The following is a 22,082-nucleotide window of genomic DNA, read 5'->3' as shown; positions in this document are numbered from 1 at the left end:
AGATAAAAGCAAACTAAATCGACTGTTTCAAATAATAATTATAACTGCAGCACACAGCGAATAATCGTATACGATACGTGTGGTCATTTCCAATTAATAATGTATGTGCTTGGTGGGTATTAGTTGTGGAGTCTTCGGGGACTTAAGCGAGATTTATGGCACACGACCAGTTGGATAATAATTTATTCTGGATGCATTTGATTTATATTGTTATTATGCAAATTTTTGAATAAGGTCACCGTATTATTGTAATTGAATAGCGATCGTAACAAAAAGCTATTTCCGCTACGCTGTTTTCCGAAATTTCGGTTTGATTTCCAGATAAAGTTCGCCGGAGTTTCTACTCTGAATATGTAATTACATATAGCCAAACTGTTAACTACTTTGAACTAGATACTTAATTTAATTACAATCTATTATATAGTTAAATTCTATTTTATGCATGCTTTACCGCACGTAAATTACAATTTCGAGCTTACTCCAGCCTTTACTTGAACTTTGGGATAATGAAATGATGGCGGCTATCTATAGCGGGGTTATTACCATGATGGTCACGACTGGTTTTTCGTACAAATGGAAAGACCGTAACGAGATTACGTCATTTTCCCACAAAAGAGGATAATATGCTTATTCTGTAGAAACTAAGTAAGTGTGTAATTTTAATTAAATTTTACGTGTTATTTGAGAGTGAAAAGCGATGTGTATTACATGTATTTCTCATTTAACCTAAATACGTCGTTAACGGTTGAGAGTGTATTCCGAGCGCTTTTCGACCATGGAATAAACTTTGCTAAAAAAGAATGACTACAAGGCGAAAACTTCCGTTTTCTTGGAGGTAAAGACCGTTTTGTGCTTAAGAGGCTTATGAATACATCATTACATATTCTCCTGCTGCCGGATTGTAGTTGTAGTTGCATTGCTTGTTAAAACTTTTATTCGTTTGGGTTTAAGGAGGACGTATTTAGAGTTTCTTGCAAACCACCAACAAATAAAAAATAACTTTTCCAACTTTCTTCGTTTTATTTTAACAAATAAAAGAGTATTAACAAATCACAAACCTTTTATATTACGGGGATTAATGATAATAATACCTTACGTATCACAGCAATTACAAAGTTATTTTTTTTAGTAAAATACAACCAAATGTACGATTAACATTTAAGATACGATATGAATATTTGATTTGTCGTTATGAGGTAAACGGATGTCTGGAAAGTATAAAAAATTAAGTGGGTTGGAGTTCGCAGAAAATACGGAAAAACTGTAAGATACGAAGAGGAAAAACATGTACCAAAGGTTCGGGTAGTCAGCGGCTTTTTAAATAAAGATTTCTTTCATGTCTGATCGTGAGAGCTTTAAAACTAGTTAATAACAATGGTTTTAACTGGCCTTCGTACGTAAATGAATGGTGTTAGCGGCAATTAAGTGGGTCGTTATAAATGGTGTTATCCGTATTTTGCATAAGTCTTATATGTGGCATATCCACTACTAAGTGTTGTTAATAAGGCACCGTTCTAATTTTGATCTACGCTGTCATTTGTAAATACAACAAAATATAATTCGATAAATAAATACAAATTAATAAGTTTTGGCAATATCGAAATAAATCGAAGAAAACATTTTTTGTTTAACTATTTTTTTGTTAAAATTAAGAATGTAGCTCTATTTGAAACATGAAAACTAAAATCACTTATTTTTTTTCGAAACATCGTTCTACTCAATTTACTTTGTACTATTAAAACAAGTCACTTAAAATTAGCAAATTAGGAAATTTTACAAAAATATGGAATTATTTTTTGATTATGATTGTGCCGCGTCTTCTCATCCGAACAGTCTTTCTTTATCTAACTAGGTAGTAACATTACGTACTTGTTTCCACGCACAATTTTTGAAGTGATCCTCTGCACAGCGATCTCGTCCCATTTGTCACCCAAACACGCCCATTTCTTTATCTAAGTAGGTCGATGAATGGTAAGCCCTTCGAATTTTGTTGCAAATTTATTTTAAACTTAGCGACAATTGACAGGTTGAGGCGATCTTTGGTGACATCTATGAGATAGCTCTTTGTTCAGAAGATGTGATCATTTTAAAAATTGTGCGTGGAAATGAGTACATAGCATTATTACCTAGTTAAAAAGAAACAGTGTTTGGATGAGAAGACTAGCACAATCGAGCTCGAACGTCATAAAATCATTTGATCTGTTTAATATTGTAGGACAACGACGTTTTCATCATTTTTAAATCATGCCTAGAATACGAAGAAAATGACTGACAAAAAAATTGCAGTTTTTGATTTTTAATATTATAGTTATTGTTCTCTATTTGATTGAATTTTTCCCTTTTTTTTATTTCTTGTCTTTTTACATTGTGTGGTGTTTGAAAGGATTGTTTAAAATTTACGAACAATTGACGTCATCAAAGTGTTGTTATAGTAACTAAAAGCACAAATAAGTATAAGAAGGGAAAACACCAACCAAAATATGTCCTCTCATCCCCATGGAAAAATTGATGATGTCATATAATCATTCCATAAAGCGTTTGTCCCAACAAGCAAAAGTTTTTGAATTTTTGTAAATAGACTAACATTTATTTATTTGTTCCCTCAACAAAGTTGATTGCCTGAAGTTACGATTAATGTTGTAAGTAGGAGTACATTTAGTACAGTGAAAAGATCATATTATTCTAAAATTTTCTAAAAAAAATCTGTGTTGAAAAAAATAGTTTTTTTTACACTTTGATGACTCGTAAAATTTATAAAGAAATTCTCAACTCTCAAAATTGGTATTAAAATATATTCCCTTTGAAAAACTTTTGAGGTGTCTGAGTACGTTAAATTTCAAAGTTAGCTGCTTGTATTTAAAATTTTAATCAACAATGTAAATCAATGTTTTTACTTTTATTCAAAATATTTGTACAAAGATTAGGACCGTTATTTCAAAAATTTAGGTGACACTGTAACTCTGACAGTGCGTGTCAAAAACGTTTCACTTGACAAAAACCTCAGTGTTGAAAAAAAACACTGGTGCCGATGGTAGTTCGCCTGTAATTAATAAATAGTGCAGGGTTCGTAAAATATCCTATTTCGATGAATTCCCGACTGAATTCCTAACACGAGATCGTAAATATTTCTCTTTAGCCGAAGTTCAGCAAAATCCATAAATCAAAGCTCGGACAGAAAATAAAAAATCTTTTCGCTTAGTTTTTCATTAACTCAACTTTTTTAATTTAAATTTTTGTTGATAATTTTTGTTCGTACAGGCGTGGCTGTGAAGTTGTAGTTTTGCAAGTCGAGGTGGGTAAATAATAAATCAAACAGATTAGTCTGATAACGTGCTATAATTTCCACATCCCCGATGCGTTGTTAATTAGATTAGATTAGAGATAAAGACTCGGTTGTGTTTTAAAGTCCTGGTGATTGTGTTAAATTATTGCAAATCCGCTCCACTGTATTACTTCTTAACCGTATTCGCCAAGTTTTTAGCTACACCGTGTATCTGGAAAATGATGGATTAAGTCTTCAGTACGTTATGTACGAGGGTTTCGGGAGTCTCAAAAAAAAAATAAAAAATATTCCTTATTATGTATAATCTTTGCCATTTCTGTTGAAACACCACCTGTTGATTTTGCCTAAAATTTAGCAATTGCTAATAGTTTTCGGTTGATTGACAACGGCTTTTAGTTAGAAAATTGTCTGAATATGAACGTTGCCAAATTTACGATCAACAAGTGGTGTTTCAATAGAAATGGCAAATACATTAGATTACGAAAAAAAAAACGTAATTTTATAAAATTAACAATGGCAACACTGCACGCACGCAGGATATTTCACTAACTACTAAAGTTAGAAAAATAGTTAGTAACCACATTTGCAAAACTTTTTGGGCTTTAACTTCAGTTCACTATTTTTAAGTAGAACAGCCTATACAGTTTTATATGCCCTACATGGCTTTTTCTTAGGATTCACAATAATTTTTTATTTTTGAAATTTCGATACAACCTTGTCAATTTCCTTGAAGTTTTTTAAATATGTCATGTTTCTCAGAAAAAAATTGCAATGTTTTATGAATAGTATGGAATTTTTTGTAAATAGTACCAATAAAATTGAGCTTTCGTATACAGAATGTTTATAAAAAAATCTAAAATATTATAATCTTCCAACAGTTTATTCACATAGAACACCCTGTATTTTATTACTGCAAATTATTGTGTATTGAGTATTGTAAAACAGGAATAGGCTTATGTATGCATTTCTGTGTTACAGTCGAACATACCCTACGGTCCGAACATTTACAATCTTAGTGATTGATGAAATTATAGCATTTCGTAAACACTGTCTGTTTAGTTTATTATTTCATGACAAGTTTCTGTGTTCGGCTTGTGTAACCTGCGAATGTGTAAGTGTGCCTTAAGATCCTTAGTGTAACTGTAGTTGAAACGATTGCTACACCTCGAGTTACTTTAGTACCAGTAGAACGTTGAGGTAAAAATAATTTTCTTTGTAAAAATAAAAATTTCAAGTGCCTTTAAAATATTCAGTCCTTTTAATGATGCGTGGGGTTGTCCCAAAAATAATTTATTCTTAGTCAAACACTTTTTGCCGTTGTTGACCTTCCAAGTACTCCCACTAAATTACACAAAATGTAGGTGTAAATTTTTGTAATTACTTTAATGTAGGTATAGAAAGTTTCGATGAAAGTAAAATTATCCCATTCATTTACTTGAAAACGTAAAGCCGCTTAACGCCCAAAATTTGAATAAAACCTAGTTGAAAATTCAATAAGAAATTCCGCTGAATATCTCGACCTTTGTACACATCGAAACGAAACCAAACGTCCCTGCGTGATAAATAATTTCGCATTTAATATTACGGACTGTAGAAACCGGGTCTGCACCTTCGAGCGAATCGAATACAAGTACACAACACGCATTCCAGTTGCAAATGAACCAGCCGGCATTAGCAAACTTGGGCTCCCATTATTTATAACGCAGGTGTAAATTTCGAGTGTGCCCTAGGGAAGTTTTAGAATATTTTCGAGCGGAAAGTTTTCGCTCGTCATACCGCGCTTCCGGAATAACTTAACGTGTTCGACCTCTTCCCGAAGTCTGCGAATCCGGTGTCCGGAGTTTGGAAAGTCTCGATTTTAACGCACTTCTTCCTGGGCCGCTGGTGCTGCAGCGTCTTGCTCTTCGAACAGTAGCCGCTCGAGCTGTTGGAGCTGGAACTACCGACCTCCGCGACGCCCAGGAAGCCCTGGTGCAGCGTGGCGCCCGCGTGCGGCATCGTCCCGTACTTGTTGGCCGAGGCGAAGGCGAGGGGCGCCGCCGCGTTGTGGTTCTTCACGGTGATGGGGATGGTCTGGCCGGCGAGCGAGTGCCCGCCCCCGGTGTAGTTCTGCTCGATCACCCCCGAAATTAAAGCACTAGTGTTCAGGTCGGTCACCGCGAACTCCACGCACTTGTTCGTGGTGCACACGTCCGGAGGAGTCTTGTTCAGGAGGGGTCCGCACTCGGCCTCGTACTTGGGACGGTCTGTGGTGATGGCGTCGTACTGTTGGCGCGGCGGAGGACCGGCGTGGCGCACGAGGTACTCGCTGGAGAGGCGCTGGTGCTCGCGGAGTTTGCGCTCGGCGCCGGGGACCATTTCTCGCACCTGAAAAGGGAACAATAATACAATAATAGTTGCAACATTACCTTTCTAAAAAGGAGATTAACAATAAATATTTGTTAAGAGACAAAAGTAGCGTTTTCTGTATGGTTCGAATCTCTTGACAACATCACTGATAGTAGATTCTACGTCATGCCGCCGACTGCAATCTTACCCTTAGCTTTATGTCATACACTATTTTTTATATTTTCAAAGGAAGTTATTGCAGTATTCTCCATGTTTTAAGGCTTGAACAATAAAAAAATGTTGACCTCTTGTTTTCGTCGGTCTGTCGCTGATCAAAATTTGTTTCTTCATTCTAGTCAACATCTCGAAATTTTACAAAATGCTGTGCTTCTATTCTTGTGGCCTATCCACAGAAGAAGCTTCAAGTGTCGACAACCTGTCAAAGTAAAAAAAGGCACGACACAGACTCCTTTGGAACTGCTTTGGACATTTGGTCCTTCGAGCCGGATTTGGCTAGCGACACACATCACATGGTTCCTCGAACTGCTTTGAACAAGTTATTTATTTATATTTTTGAGGTAAAATCTTTATGACAGGGAAAATATGTTTGCTTAAAATTATTAATAAAATGCCACTTAAGTACTAACTAAGTATAATCCACCTAGATCGTGCCCCGTTTGTTTTAAAAATAGTTCAATTTCACCTTTCAACTTAACAACGAGTTTTAAAATTTTTCTTTGATACACCCAACGCACTTTAGAATGTAGTAGCTACTTTTAGTGCAAATAACTTACGGAAAATAAGCGAATTTAACCATCGGGATTTTATAAAATTTGCCATTTAAACAGTATCGTTTAGAATAGCAATTAATTGTGGCTGTAGTTATTGCGAACCTAAGTTTCCGCTCTGTAAAAAAAATAGTATTTTCTCTTTTAATTGTCTCAAGCTTTTCTTTCAATTAAAATCGTGGTTTTCCAACCGCTCTAGTTTGGTAAAAATATCGTCTTTGGTAGTTGTTGTTGTTTCTGGTCGTAAAAAAAATAGCAATTCTTCAACAAAATAAGTTGTAAATCACTCCTCAAGTTGCAAAGAAAAATTTTGACTTCGTAAATAAGTTGAGGTAAGAAATTTTTTGATAATAATATGTTAATAGGACGTTTTATAGCTCTGTTAGAAAGTGGAATTACTTTCAGCTTTTTTGTTATATCTTCTCCGTACATCGTTTTCACCATTAAAATCGCAGCAGGCTTTACAAATTATTTGTTAGTTGTATGAAATTGTTTTATTCCTCACACTTCAAAACATACCAGCGCTTCTTTTTCTAAGTTCATATGTATTTTCTTTCCAGAACAAGAAACTTAAAACACGTTTAAAATGGTAAATTCTTGTAGACAAATATGGATCTTGCAATTAAGCCCCGCCCCTCGATCTGACAACGAATGAAAAATTCATCACAATTGAGAATTGAGATCGGGGCGGGTGTGGGTGTGGTCTAATCTTTGGCTGTATTTTTTTCTTAATATACATAGTATTGTTTGAACAACATAATTCTCAAAAACAAGTTCTTAATTTCTTATAGAGAAACAAGGACTTTGCAGTTAAGCTCCGCCCCCGTGACTCACGACGAATAAAAAAAATCATCACAATTGAGATAGGGCGGGTGGGTGGTGCTATATTTGGCCTCTTTTTCTTAATATGCGTCGACAACAGGAAGCTTAAAACACGTCAGTAGTCTTGACTTGTGTTAAGAAATTTAAGATGAACAGATTCGGCCGCCAATATTTGCAAAGATTGCAGGAACTGTGGTCGTAGTTTTTCATATTGTAAATTTCTTTCAAGTGGTAAATTTAAGTCAATTTAGGTTGTGATAAACATTACAAAATTCTAGTAAAATAATTCACAATTTAAATTATAATCTAATTGTAATCGTGTAAATTGTGCCGCGTTTTCTCCTCCGAACATTCTTCTTTATTTAATTAGGTAGTACTGCAACGTACTCGTTTCCACGCATAATTTTTTAAGTAATCGCATCCTTTGAACAACGATCTCATCTCCTAATTTGCACTAAAGCTCGCCGCCAACCTGTCATTGGGTGACACACCTGTCAAAATTTGAATCTTGCCAGTAATTGTTAACTTGTGAAAAGTTCAATTCCCACGACTCTATATAAGTTCAACTGATAACAGATGTTCTAGGTAACAACATTTCTACCTATCGATCTTGTCTTAAGACACCAAACCAATTCAGCCAAGCCCCTAAATTTATCTAAGGGCCCAGTGGAAGACCATTGCACACATATTGGAGCTGGGTACTACCCGGCTGATACTAACATCAGACTATAAAATAGACATTTAATTCATATACATATCCTTTACTCGTTTTACAAATTCCAAAGCTTATGAAACCTAGTTTGAGATCACAAAAATTATTTAGAGCTCCATAAGGTATTCAATTATTCATACATCTTTTTTCAGACCTTGCAAAGTTGTAACATCGGCGTGTTATGTCCGAACTGAATTCTGAGTTTCTGTTTTAGCATATGGCGCTCGTTGTTAGAGAAAATCTTGTACATTAGTAACTAGTTCTCTTAATATCGCTTTAAACATCTACTACGTTAAATAAGGAAGAGTGTTCACATGAGAAAACGTGGCACAATCAAACAGTATAAACAGGTCAAGATTTTATGATGTTTGACCTTTATTATGCTAGTCTGCACATACGAATATTCGGTTCCCAACTCTTCTCCCCCAGAGATTTACTTTAGACTTGAGAGGAGTCCTTACATTTGATTCTTGGGATTTTCAATATATTTTCAACACTATTTTTACAAATCAATATCTCTATTATTTATGGAAATTTCGTAATGCAGTTTTCACCACTGTTTTCAGTTTACAGAACTTTACGAGGAAGACTGTGTATACGAAGCTGCTTTTGCTGTATCTCATTTTCAACATAAGAAATCGACAATGTTTTCCATATAACGTATAAAGCTTTGTAAGCTGAAAAGGGTCGTGAAAACTGCGTCTCGAAATTTCCGTAAATGATTGAGATACTAATTTTTAAAAATACGAAATGCAAAATAGCTCCCGACAAAATAGTCCAAGATCTAAAAATCTCCACTAGTGAGCAAGTTAAAATTAGACAGGATAAATGCGATTATAATGGTCATTCACATGCGGTTTTTCGACAGTCAATTTGCCGAGGTATTTGGTGGATCTTCTTAGGATGATTTGTTTCTTTAATGCGAATTTTGGTTTGTTAATCCTTTTGCAACATGAAAGTCCCACACTATTTATTGTCGACAAACATGTAATGTCTGCATATGCCACCTAATTTCTGAAACAAAAGAGTCTACTTTGAAAATTCATACAATGCAACAATTGTTGGTTAATCCGCAATTTCGTTTCCTATAAAAAAATATATTGTATCGATAAAAACATTACAATGTAGTTATGTCATGACCTGACCTGACCTGACTTGACTTGACTTGATCTAATTTGAATTGACCTCTCCTGATCTGTTTTGTGGAACCACCGAGCTATTTTGTCGGAAAAATGTAGGGACTCGCCCCAATCACAAATGACAGCTTGGTGGTCATTTATGGTTAAAAAAAAAACAGAAGATGTGATTACTTTAAAAATTGTGGGTGGAAACGAATGTTGACCTACTATTAAGTAAAGAAAGAAGAGTGTTCGGATAGGAAGATTTGCACAATTAAGATCAAACGTCATAAAATCCTTTGTCCTGTTTAATTGTAACCTGCAATTTTGTAAGTATCAAACGTAGTATTGGTAAAGTATTTAATACAACAAACTTTATGTATTTAGTACTCTAAAACAGTTGATTATTTATCATTTTAATAATAAATTAAATAGACACGTATGTTACTATATAAGAATTATAATTTCTAGATACACATGTTTTCTTACATCATGTCAGACGGCCTTTATGAAACGCCAAGTATACAGCAATTAGAAAACAATGCCAAAGTACTTATGCTCCGTCTAAAATATTCTGCTCTTTTGAAATAAAATACTCCGGATTAACTTTCTTATTACTTCATCCTTAATATTCAAACGAATTCTACCCGAATGACCTGAAACATTAAAAAACATATTAAGGACAGCTCAGGAGGCTCGCAGGGGATCAATTCCAAGGCCGTTTGACTTGTAAAGAAATCACCCCGGTTCGCCTGATATCGGATGATTAAGTAAAATACTCCCCGGGGATGTTGCGTAACGGGATTATCGCTGTGTAACGCACTAAATGAATAAAATACGGGGGAGCTTTGCGTTATTCTCAGGATAGGAGTTATGGCGCTTTTGAACAATCATCTATTTTTTATGGATCGAGTAGGGGGAACACTTAAAATATAGCAAAAAAAAGCATGAATAACAGGTACGATGCTTGTAGAATGTACGTCGTGAGAATAAGACGTGAAGACGGCACACATAAAAAAGTTGTAAAAGTAAGAAAATATTAATTCGTTGCGGGGTTCCAGACTGAGTTTAGTGTTTAGCATAACAGAATTAGCAAAATTGTAATGTTGTGTTACGTTATGTTTTCGTTAACTGTTGCTAATTTTGTTGCTACTGTTACACGAAATTGTATATAAAAATTATTATTTTTATTAGTGGCAATATAGATATGTAGATCATGTAAAATAAAACGTGACAGATCCACTTTTTTTTTTAATAAGGGGGCAAAATTCTCCAGGCAGCACTTTCAAATATTGCAGTACGTAAAGATTTCCTTGTGTTAATCTGTGCTTTGTTCGGACGTTTTTTGTTTGGAAGAAATGTGCCGAGAGTAAGGTAGCGACAAGAAATTAAAACTGCCATAAAAGAATGTCTGCAACTAGCCTTCAGCAACGCTCGCAGTTTTTAGCAGGTGTGACAAAGAATTCATAAAAATGTTCACGAGTGGTATAACCGGGAGGAATATCCATTACCGAAGAAAAAAACTTTCTCATAACATCGCTGTTTTTTCATAGCATTATCGAGACAAACTACCTCGTCGGGGATGAACAGCATCTCTGTTTAGTAATTCAGCAAATAAAAATGTTCTTAACTTTTTGATGAAAGAGCTTTGTTTTAAACTGCAGCATTGTCTAATATGAATTTTAGAGCAAAGCTCGAGCTTTAGTTCGAGCAAAATGAATTTAATAAAAGTGCGGGACTTATAAATGTATTCGGAGTTATTAAATCGCATGTCTGGAGGAATCCGTTATTGTTCTTTGCAGGAAAGGTAGGTTTTCATGATGATATCGTTTTGATCTTAGTAATGAGACCGCTGCGGGTGGCGCTTATACAGGGTCGCTAGAATGTATGGAAACGGTTAAATATCTTGACAAACAATTGTACAAATGGACGGAAAGTAGGTATAGGGGTACAAGGAGTTGTGCTCTAATTATTCGTGAAAAATTTTTTTTTCTTTACTTGTTTTCGACTGCCATATCATTAATAAATTTTTGAATACAAGTTTTTTCTGAATTCATTGATGTAGCACAATCATACTTTAAAGAAATATGACATACTTAACTTTGAAAGGCGTTTCTTGCAGAAATGGTGCATCAAGGTGAAACTGAGCGCATAGAATTATTAATGACTATCTGTTACGGTGACAAAGGACGAAGTTTTGCTCAAGTAGTAACACTTTTTATTGAAATTCATCCTGAGCGAGAAACCATTTCTAAGCTGATGGTTTCAAAAATCTTACAAAAATTTAATGAAACTTGGGTGCTAAAAAACGTCCAAGACCTGGAAGGCCAAACATTGATACAAATGATGAAAATGCCCTTACTGTCCTCTTAGACGCAACGATGTGGAAGAAGCATGTTCCAAATTTTATGATACTTTGTACAGTTTATTTGACGCAACCATACCCAAATATTCTCGCTCAAAACTCAACGGCCAATATTACCCTCCTTGGTTTACTACTAGTGACGTCATTCGATTAAAAAATTCTGCTTTTAAAAAATACAAAAAGAGCGGATCTTCACAATCTTATGATTCATTAAAACGTCTTCGTTCCAAGTCTAAAGTACTTATTAATATTGCTTACAAAAAATACTTATTCGACTTATTAAAACAATGCCTTTCTGTTGATTCCAAAAAGTTCTGGAGTTTTATTCAAAGCAAAAAGGAACATCTAGAATTGCAGGCCTTATGATCTATAAAGGTAATGAGTTATCTGATCCATCTGAAATTGTTGTCGCTTTTGCAGACTTCTTCGATAGTGTGTTTATTGCTTCTAAACATATGAAGTACTCTCAGCTCATTTTTAACACTAATTCTAATATTTATATTCCACCGTGTCAAATTACTGTTGAAGATGTTTTGATAAATTTAAAAATATTCAAGAATTCTTTCACAATGGGTATTGATGGAATTCCTTTTGTGCGCGGATTCTTGCTGAGCCAGTTTGTATTATATTTATTTAATAATAAAGAAGTCCGTCTTTGGAAGAAGGGTTGTATTTGTTCCATTCTTAAGAAAGGACGGCAGAATCGGGTGACAAATTATACAGGTATTTCGATACTTTGCAACTTTGCTAAGGTTTTCGAATCAATTTTGTATTATACATTTACTCATGGACAAAGCTATTGATTTCATCTAGTTAGCATGGTTTTGTGCAGAAAAAATCGATCAATACAAATTTAGCTGTATTTTCCCAATATGTTTGTATATCGGAAGTAATTGCCAATGTGATGTCATATATACTGATTTCGAAAAGGTTTTCGATAAAATAGATCATTGTTTTTTACTGCAAAAGCTCTGTAATATTGGCTTCACAAATTCGTTATTGAAACTTTTAATCTCTTATCTGATTGATAGAATCTCATTTGTGAAATCCAGAAGTTTTCGCTTGAACCATTTACTCCATCTTCTGGGGTCCCACAGGGATCGAACTTAGGACCCTTGTTGTTTTTGCTGTTCATTAACGAACTTGGAGATACTATTCTCTGTAATAAACTTATGTTGGCTGATGATCTCAAATTATACATGCAATTAATTCTATTAATGATTGTTACTATCTTCAGTTTTGCTTAATTTTGCTTTACCTCTGCGTATTCGAAGTAGATTAATGTTGAATATTTTTAAATGCAAAGTTGTTCCTTATACAAGAAAACTTATCATCATTGTTTTTGACTACTATAATCTAAAAGGAGTCGTTTTGGAAAAATCGACTGCATTAAAGACTTGGGTATCAGTTTAATTTTTGTAGAAACTAGAAATTTTATTTTGGTTTCGGTTGTTATAGGTTAATTTATTTATTGTTTAATATTATTTGAAATGAATAATATATTAATTTATTTAATTATTGTTTAATAATTTATATTACCATTTCAATCAGCAAGAAAGTATAATTCAGAAATTCGGAAAAACATGCATTAATTATGTGGTACTGCCTTTTAAAAAAAATCAAGGTAGCCTTGCATCTCGAAAACAAATGAAACAAAAAAAAAATTTTTAACCGATAATTAGAACACAGTTTCTTGTACCCTATACCTAATTTCAGTTGATTTGGGTCTCAAGATATTTAACATTTTCCATACATTCTAGCGACCCTGTATATAGAACGGCATAAAACATAGCACTGACAGTAATCTGAGAAAATATAACACACCTAACAGTGAACCGAGTCTCTGATTTTGCGTTTTTAAAAATGTTTATATCACGTTAGCTGGTTTTTCAATAAGATGAGGCTACAGCGCGTCGGGCTAGGACCACAGTAGCAATGACACGAGTTTTTTTTAACAACCGGAGGATTATTTTTCAAAATACAAGAATATCTTAAAGTTAAAAATAATAGATAACTATACAAACAATAATGCAGAGATTTTTAAACATTTGTCTGCTCTGTTTGCTTTTACATTTGTCATTTTGTGACTTTGTCAGCTTGGTTTAATGACCGACATGCTAAATCTAAAGATGCCTTGATTACAAATTAATTTAAGGCTCGGATTGTATGCAAAATGGATATTCCCTAAAATGCGGCATATTCAGAAAAAAAAATGTTTTTTTTCCAATATAACTTCTCTTTTTAAACAACTGGCTTTAAAAAATGCATATTTTGTATATTTTTCAATTCTACTGCACATTTACCGATAAAGTGCATATTTATTCAGTAAGTACCATTATTGAATAGGTCGCATCCGGCTTAAAATTATTTTAATTCTCTTTTATTTAACTCTTCAGGTGGCATTCTTCTGGTAATTAGTAATTTTTCATTTACCGGTTTTATTCTTAATTCAGTCCTTATTTTGGTACCAACAAGTGAATTTTGATTCCAAAATGCCAAAAGTTTCTGCAAGTGTCCACGGCTGAATAAAAAAAGTATCCTGAACTAGTGTTAGATGAAAATTCTCAATCTGTTTTTTGCAGAGTGTGCTGTAAAAAGCTAAGTAAGGTATTCAAATTTTTACCATTGTGCTATATTTTCGAATTTGCCACTTTTTTTTTAGTTCCAAATTCAAACAATTGTTTTAGTTTATTGATATCTTATTGACTTCAATTAAACGCGAGAAATAAAGCATGCACAATATGAATTAATTTTACTGTTCAGGTCGCCTGTGAAAAGAAGTTTTCGATAACTCAGCATATGAGAACAAGCCTTTACAAAAATAAGTTGAAGAATTCTACTAATGTGAAGACACAAAGTCTGCTCGCAGAATATTTCTCAAACACCCAGAAGATCAACAAGAATATTGGTTCGAATTGTGTGAAACATTCCTCAGTACTGATATTTCTTTATCAAAACTGAATAACCCCAAGCTACGATAATTTTTAAAAAAGCGTACCATGAAGTGTGAAGTCAGTTCCCGATGAGAGTACCTTAAGGAAAAATTACGTGGACAAAATTAATTGATAATCTAATTTATTTTCATGTCGATGAAACAACCGATTCGTATGGACGTTATATGGCAAATTTGTTGGTTCGAACTTTGACCAGCGAGCAAAAAAGTGTAGCACTTCATATTTGATTAGCACGAAACCTTTGGAAAAGACAAATAATAATACTATTGCAAGGTTTATTCATGAAGGTTTAACAAAACTTTTTTCTTCCGGAACCAGTTACAGTTGAAAAAATCATATTGATGTCATCAGATGTTGCTACATACATGTGCAAAGCTTTATCCTACCTAAAAATATTTTTACCTCGCTTAATCCATGCTTAGCTCATGATGTAAATAGAGGGGCTGAGAAAATTAGAAATTTATTTCCAATAGTAAATAATGTTAATTTTTTTTTTTTGTTAAATCACCTTTGAGAGTATAATTTTATCCAAATGCATTGTTCAATTTAGCATTACCTCCATAACCTGTCGTCACTTGGTGGCGAACATGGTTAAATGCAGTTTTATTTTATACCAAAAGCTACAATGCAATTAAGAGTTTTGCTAATGAGCTGTCAGATGATGCTACCTCTATTAAAGACTCTAAAATAATGTTTGCTAAAAGACTACTGAAATCCCAATTGACATTTATTTCAGCAAATTTTTCTAAACTTGAACGCAACAATTTAGCACTGGTAGATTTTATTCAGCTAGTAACAAAGTGTTCTCAAAATCTATCCAAAATTCAAGGCAAAATAGGTGACAAAGTTTTTCAGAAATTTATGTCCGTTTTAGAAAAAAAAAATGTGGTTTTGATAGTTTGTCGCTTGTGTGTAAAATTTTCGGGAGGGAATTTGTAAATCGGGGTAAAGATCCAGATATAATAGAGAATTTAAAATTTGCTACAATAACCTCTGTCGATGCTGAAAAATCGTTTTCAATGTGTAAACATGTGTTGTGTGACAAGCGCGAGTCATTTCTAATGAAAAATTTTGAAAACTATTTAATAATAATCAATTGGTTTAATAAAAATTATGAATAGCTAAAATACAAATATTGTGTAAACAGCATTTTCTTACCTACTTAACTTAATTGAATTCTTATATAATGTTATGAAATTATGTATTTGCATATGCATGTTTTGCATATTTAGCTGCATATTTTTAATAAAGTGGTTCAAATTTCGACCAAAGATGTGTGCATATTATGCGTATGTTTCTACGATATTTTGATGCAAACAATCCGAGCCTAACGAAATTATGTTGATCGTCCAATATATACAAAAAAATTAATTTGGAAAATAAAATATTCTTAACTCCGAACGGGGTCTATTTCACCTGAATTATTGTCTAAAATGGAGTTGAAATCTCGAGCTTTAGTTAGAGCAAAATGAATTTAATAAAAGTCCGCGAGTTAAAAATGTATTCGGAGTTATTAAATCCGTTGTCTGTCGGAATTCGCAATTGTTCTTTGAAGGAAAGGTAGGCTTTCGTGATGATATCGTTTTGATCTGGGTAATGAGACGGCTGCAGACGGCGCATAAACATGGAATGAAATAAAACGTACCATTTCATCGACAGAAGGGAATCTGTTGAGATATCCTGTAAGAGAGAAGACTGCAGCCATTTTTGTCATAATGAAAGCCGCCCCCGCCGTGAAGAAACACCATCCGTAACGATAGTCGTAGACGGGGCCGGAGGGAGGCTCCTTGTGATATTGTGTTATTTCCATCAGAGTCTCTGACAGAGCAGATGCAAAAACCACCAGACCCGTTCCCAAAGAAAGCCCTGAAACAAAAAGATTATCTGACTGCAGACTCAAGCAATGTCATACTTGGAGACAATACAGCGAAAACCCTATTTCTAAAAGGAAATTTCGTCTTTACGCAGGAATGTTTTCAAATAGTTCCACTGTAATTTGCAAAGGATGCTTTAAACACGAGTTGAGATGTCTTTAGTAACGTGTAAACTAATTAATCATTGCCGATTTAGACGCGTATCGCTGTTTTTTGGAACTTCGCAACAAAATTCAAAGAAAATCTTATCGCGTACAATATATCAAGTGCCTGGAAATGTAACCCCGCTGTAACTGGGATTTTCCGAGTCGTTAAAATGGCTACCAGTAAGTAGGATCGATTGCGTCCGTATTAGAGGTAAGTAGATCATGTTCGGACGCTTAATACTGAACAAATAAGCTAACGATACAACGACTTTTGAAAGTTTTGGCATTAATGGGTTACGGTAAGCGGAATTTAATTTGACCTGGCACTACGCCAAAAAATATTTCTCTTGTGAAAGACAAAATTTTTTACTATATTAAACATAATTAACAAAAACTAACAACGTCACCGTAAATAACAATTTATTACAACACTTGTGTATTTTAAAATTATTATCAGAGCTTTCAGTTTTGTGTATGATTATTTGATTACATGTCTTAATTAATTACAACTTCTTGTAGAGTTGAATAACAATCCGGTCGTTAGTATCAGTGCTTCTGGCATATGTGAGCAGGTGAAATATAGTACAACAAATTAGTTTGTGAGGGAATCAGTCCTTTAGCATCTATTATTAAGTGCTGAAGAAAACAATTTAACTGTTCATGAAATATGAACACGCGAACCGACGCTTAATTGCTATTTAGGGAACACCAAGTTTCAGTTAATTGCTAATTAAATTGTGGTGCGATATACTCTGGACCATTACCATTGTGTACATGATTATTTTTGAGACAAATAGTTGTCTTTAAAGTGAAATGACAAGATGATAAAGAAAAGTTGATCGATCGAGTGTAACAGACGCTCTTTCCAACAGTGTAGGTCGGCTCCCTTTGGCTGAATCACTATTTGGTCTGTTAAATTGCATAACAGAAATGCAATCTTCAAAAGAAAAAAATTGATATAGTTATCGAAACAAAAATAAACTGGGACATTATAAAAATAACAATATATCAAGGGCGATTTAACTAAGAAAAAATTGGTCGAAAGTTGTTTCGACAGAACTTCCCTTGCTCTTGAAGTACAATGAAATATTTTTTTACACAAGTTTGTGATGACGTCATCAACATTTTTGCAAGGACACGTACATCAACTTGGATTGGTGCAGTGTAATACTAAAAATAACAGTATTGTATTTCAAAAATTTTTTGGGAAAATAGAGTGAGCCGTTCCTGATTTAATCAATAAAATAAATTGTCTCATTTATAATTTTTTTGAGCCACATGTTTAAGCAAATCTAAAAAATATGAATGCAATAATGAATCATAAGTAAAAACTCATCATATTTTGCACATTTTGGATTGAATTTATTCGGCAAAATTTTGAGATGACGTCATCAATTTTTTGGGGGAAATAAACAGATAGATTTTGATTAACAATTTACCATGCTTACAAGAACTTGAAAATGTTTACAAGATTTCAAATTATTCAGTTTTGCAATTCTTAGTTTATTCAATGAAATAAATTGCCTGATTCATTAATTTTTTTTAACGATCCTGTATAACCAAATCTAAAAATTGAGGATTTTATTTGATTAATAAAAATTTGGTCGAAGGGTATAAGAATAATGTGACAAATCCAGATCTTTAAAAAAAATATAAAATTGATTTTATGATTTTCGTTTTGTGATAAGATCTGGAAAGTAAAAACCAGAGGCATAAATAACATCGCTTGTTTTTCAGCAGTAGGTAATAGCAGTCTGAAGCTCAAGTATTTATTTATGTTTATACATCGAAGGAATGTCACGCAGAATATTCTTCACATTTTCAAAAAAATGGGGTGACTCGCTCTTAATTTGACCAATAAAAAATTTGTCATGACGTCATCAACATGGATAATTCTAGGCACAGCGTAAAAGAAAAGTAGTCACAGCGTTATGCCAATGCAAGAAAAAAAAAAGAAAGGGCCAAGTTCGGCATCGAACCACAATCGCAGTATGGCAGGTCACCATTATCTGCGATAGGCCCACTGCGCCACGGAAACGTTCAAACCATGTCGGAAATAAAACGTTATTATACCTTGCAAATGTTTTTGCGAAAATTTGAACGTTTAGCGACAAAAACTGAAAGTAGATTTCATACACTACAAGTACACGTACATTAGTATATTATTGCGCAACATTCAAACCATATTAGAATACCACTCAAATTGTTGATGGGATGACTAGCCAAATTTTGGTTAGCATTTAACCATCTACATGATATTTCTAATATACATACAAAATTTGAGAACAATTAGTCCTGCGATTTCGGAGGTTACGTGTCTAATAAAAATGGACACAGATAAACAAACAGACAGACAGCAGACAAATGGAAACGAGAGACTACTCTCTTCGTACTGTTGGGGTCATGAAACGTCAAGAAAACATAAAAGTGGCCATTCGTCCGATGAACTCGATTAGAAAAAAGACAATGCAAAACAAAATTACAGAAAGGTCTAAAAAACAAAGGATATAGATTCAGAAAGGGATGTTGATAGTAACTGAAAAAGAATAGAAATGGGATCCAGAGAACAATGACATAAAGGAACTAAGTAATAAACAAAAGTCATCAAAAAAAACTATTAGGATAACAGGAAAAAAGAGAAAGGAAGATAGAAATATGAAACTGAGAATCGCTACATGGAATATAAGAAAGATTATAGGAAGACAAGAAGTATTAGTGGAAGAAATGATGAAAATTCATGTAGAAATTTCAGGTATCACAAAAATCGATAAGAAAGGAAATAATTTTTTACTGAGGGTCGAAGAACAGACACAAAACGGGAGTATTAAACGAAAATGAACTTGAACAAAAGAGAAAAAGATGTTTTTTTGAGAAAGTACAAACAAAAGTAGACCAAGGAGGAGAAAATATGTACGTTATGTGGATTTAAATGGATGAGTAGTCAACTGATGAGGTCATCATCCGATCAGATAAATTTAGTTTTACCATCTATATGGGAGATTATCTGTCTAATAAAAGTCGACACAGGTAGATGACAAACGACAGACGATAGACGACAGAGGACAGACCACAGACAGAGACACACGACAGATGACAGACCACAGACGTCTGTCTGTGGAAACGGGAGACCTATTCTATGTTCAAGAGGTCATAAAACCTCAAGTAAACATGAAAGCAGCCGTTCGCCGGATAGATCCAAATACAATACTTCTTAGCTTACGCTATAAATAGAAGAAATTCAAAAATACTATTTTTGAATGCTGTTTTAAAGAGTTGTGGTAAAATGGAAACAATAAACAAAGATTTGAAAAATGATGGAATATATTCATAAAAACAAAAACTAAAGACAGAAAAATAAACACAGAAAAAATATGTAAATACAAAAAATGAGAAGATTATCAAACATATAAGAATACGCGATACGAAGAAACCTATGACTCTCCGATGTCCTGGGGGTTGTGACGTACGTCGGTTCCAGGTCGCGGATTAGAAAAATAAACATTAAAATAATACAATTTGGAAAATGTTATATTTATTTGACCTAGGAAATGTTGTCTTTATCTATCATTCGTTCTTTATCACTTTTGCCTTGATAGAAAAATTAAGTAAAAGTTAATAATAATTGTAAAAATAACACAGGTAACTGAAATAAAACAAAAAATATATTTTTCCAATTTTTTTGTATTATTTTAATAATGTTTTTGCCTTTTATTGCAAATAAAGAAAGACACGTGTTACATTACTGAAGACAGAAGAAAATGCTTTTTAAAAAAAAATTAATTTGACCTCTCGTTCTATTTAAAAAAAATCAAATTCGCCTTGTATTCCTAAAACAAATGTTGATGGAAATTTCAATAATATTTTAGAGGATATAGTTCAAATACTTTTACTTGTGTACCAAACTTCAATGAGTTCTAGTATTCGATGATATTCAACTCCTTCGATATTTTTTGGCGACCCTGTATAGTGTATAGGTATCAAATGATACTGGACTCAAGTAGCAATAATTTCACTTATATTACAAAATTAATAATGTGAAATTTTTTAACAAATAATCACCAAAATTTGTAATGAGATAAGCTTCACATTCTTTTATTTTGAAACACGTGCCTCTATTTAAATTTTGTTTGAAGTCGTCTGCTTTAAACTAAAGGAGACAATATTTTGAAGAATTGTTAATATTAAATATAAAAATAAATATAACCGATAATTAGGGGGAGATAAATGATTAAAAAATAGAAAAAAGACAAAAGCAAAACGAAAGCTGAAATTGGAAAAAGCACCGGAAACTAATACAATAACATAACATAATAAAGTTTGGAATGTAAATAAAAAGTACTAAAAAAAGAGCTAAATAAAATAAGTATGAGGATCCATAAAGCGAAAGTAAGTAACATGTATAATAGCATTAACGGAAAATAATATATACGACTACGAACACTGAAAACAAGAAGTGGAAATTTTTGTATAATAACTAAAAACAATGGGAAAATAGAAAAGGGAATAATGACGTGGTGGGAAGTACAGACATAAGACGTACGAATTTTGTTATTTGTGATCTAGTCTTCGCTGCTCATTAATACAAAATTACGTAAGTCGTGTCTTAGAACATTCAACTTGTGTTGCTGTGGGTTGCCTAAATCTCGCGGCTTAACAACGTAACTTGTGCTTTATTTTCATTTTGTTGTTCTTGAAGCTAATTTCTTAAAGGTATTCAGTTATGTGATAAAATTATTTCGTGACTGCATTAAATCCACAAAAAATGGATTTTTGTGTGCCATTTCTGGTACAACTGTGAGATATCAGAATATCCTGCAGGAATTTAGTGATCCTGAAGAATTACTGAATACATATTTTCAGCATGATTGCGCAACAGCTCATACAGCCCAAACAAGTTTGAACTGTCTAAAGGAATTTTATGACGACGATTAGTTACCACAGACCATATCTACCCACCTCGATCACCTGATTTGAAACCTTTAAATTTTTTCTGGTTTCCCCTCTTTGAACAACACTATTTTTAAACAGTGGATACAATTGTATACTTAAAAGTCAGAATCACACAAGAATGTGAAAGTCTTTCGCCAGAAGTTCTTACTCGATATTTGAGAATCTGACGTTACGACTTACTTTTCTGACGAATTTATTCTCGTTAATTAATATAATGAAGGAGATATTATGAGAGAATAATGTGTAGCAGCGAAGCGTGTAAAAAAAATAACATAAGTCTAATTAAGGTGTGCGTATGTCGGATAACAGTTTACCGAAGAGTGTATGAAACTCGAATGTTGGTAAAAACAACGAGAAAAAAAGACCCGCGAACATAGAAAGACAGAGTACAAAAAAGTAAAGGCGAGGGGAATAAAACGGGAAAAAATTAAAAGAAAAAGTCATTTTGACACGATTTGCTAAGCTTTTTTACTTTACAGGTCGACGACTTCAAAAGATTAAAAAAAAACAAAACACTTTACATCGAAAATTCGAAATGGTTGCAAATGTGTTCCTAAATTCGTTTAATTTTCCATATTGCTAACGCACAGTGGTAGAACGAAATCACAAATCAACGTTTACGTAATGAGATTACAATAATTATTGCAGTATCCGTAATATTTAAGTACTTCATTACAACCTGTTTTATTACCGTCTAATAAAACTACAGAACTTCATTTTAAAACGGTATATTTTTATACCA

General features: G+C 33.4%; 1 protein-coding gene across 2 annotated transcripts in view; it reads right to left on the bottom strand.

Moving 5' to 3' along the window:
* Positions 1–1,018: 1,018 nt before the first annotated feature.
* The window catches only part of LOC135135388 (uncharacterized), a 218,695-nt gene continuing 197,631 nt past the window's right edge, over positions 1,019–22,082 (bottom strand). For both annotated transcript variants that reach the window (XM_064064416.1, XM_064064417.1), the window contains exons 5-6: positions 16,016–16,236; positions 1,019–5,650 (exon numbers count right to left, since the gene is read on the bottom strand). In XM_064064416.1, the coding sequence (XP_063920486.1) occupies positions 5,054–5,650; positions 16,016–16,236 (818 nt within the window). In that variant the 3' untranslated portion in view covers positions 1,019–5,053. The remainder of the gene's footprint in view (positions 5,651–16,015; positions 16,237–22,082) is intronic.

The sequence above is a fragment of the Zophobas morio genome, unplaced genomic scaffold, assembly GCF_036711695.1.
Source record: "Zophobas morio isolate AGI-343-1 ecotype UQ-CSIRO unplaced genomic scaffold, CSIRO_AGI_Zmor_V1 ptg000024l, whole genome shotgun sequence".
In the NCBI taxonomy this organism is placed as follows: Eukaryota; Metazoa; Arthropoda; class Insecta; order Coleoptera; family Tenebrionidae; genus Zophobas; species Zophobas morio.
The sequence above is the reverse complement of the archived record's forward strand: the minus strand, read 5'-3'. Positions and strand labels throughout refer to the sequence as shown.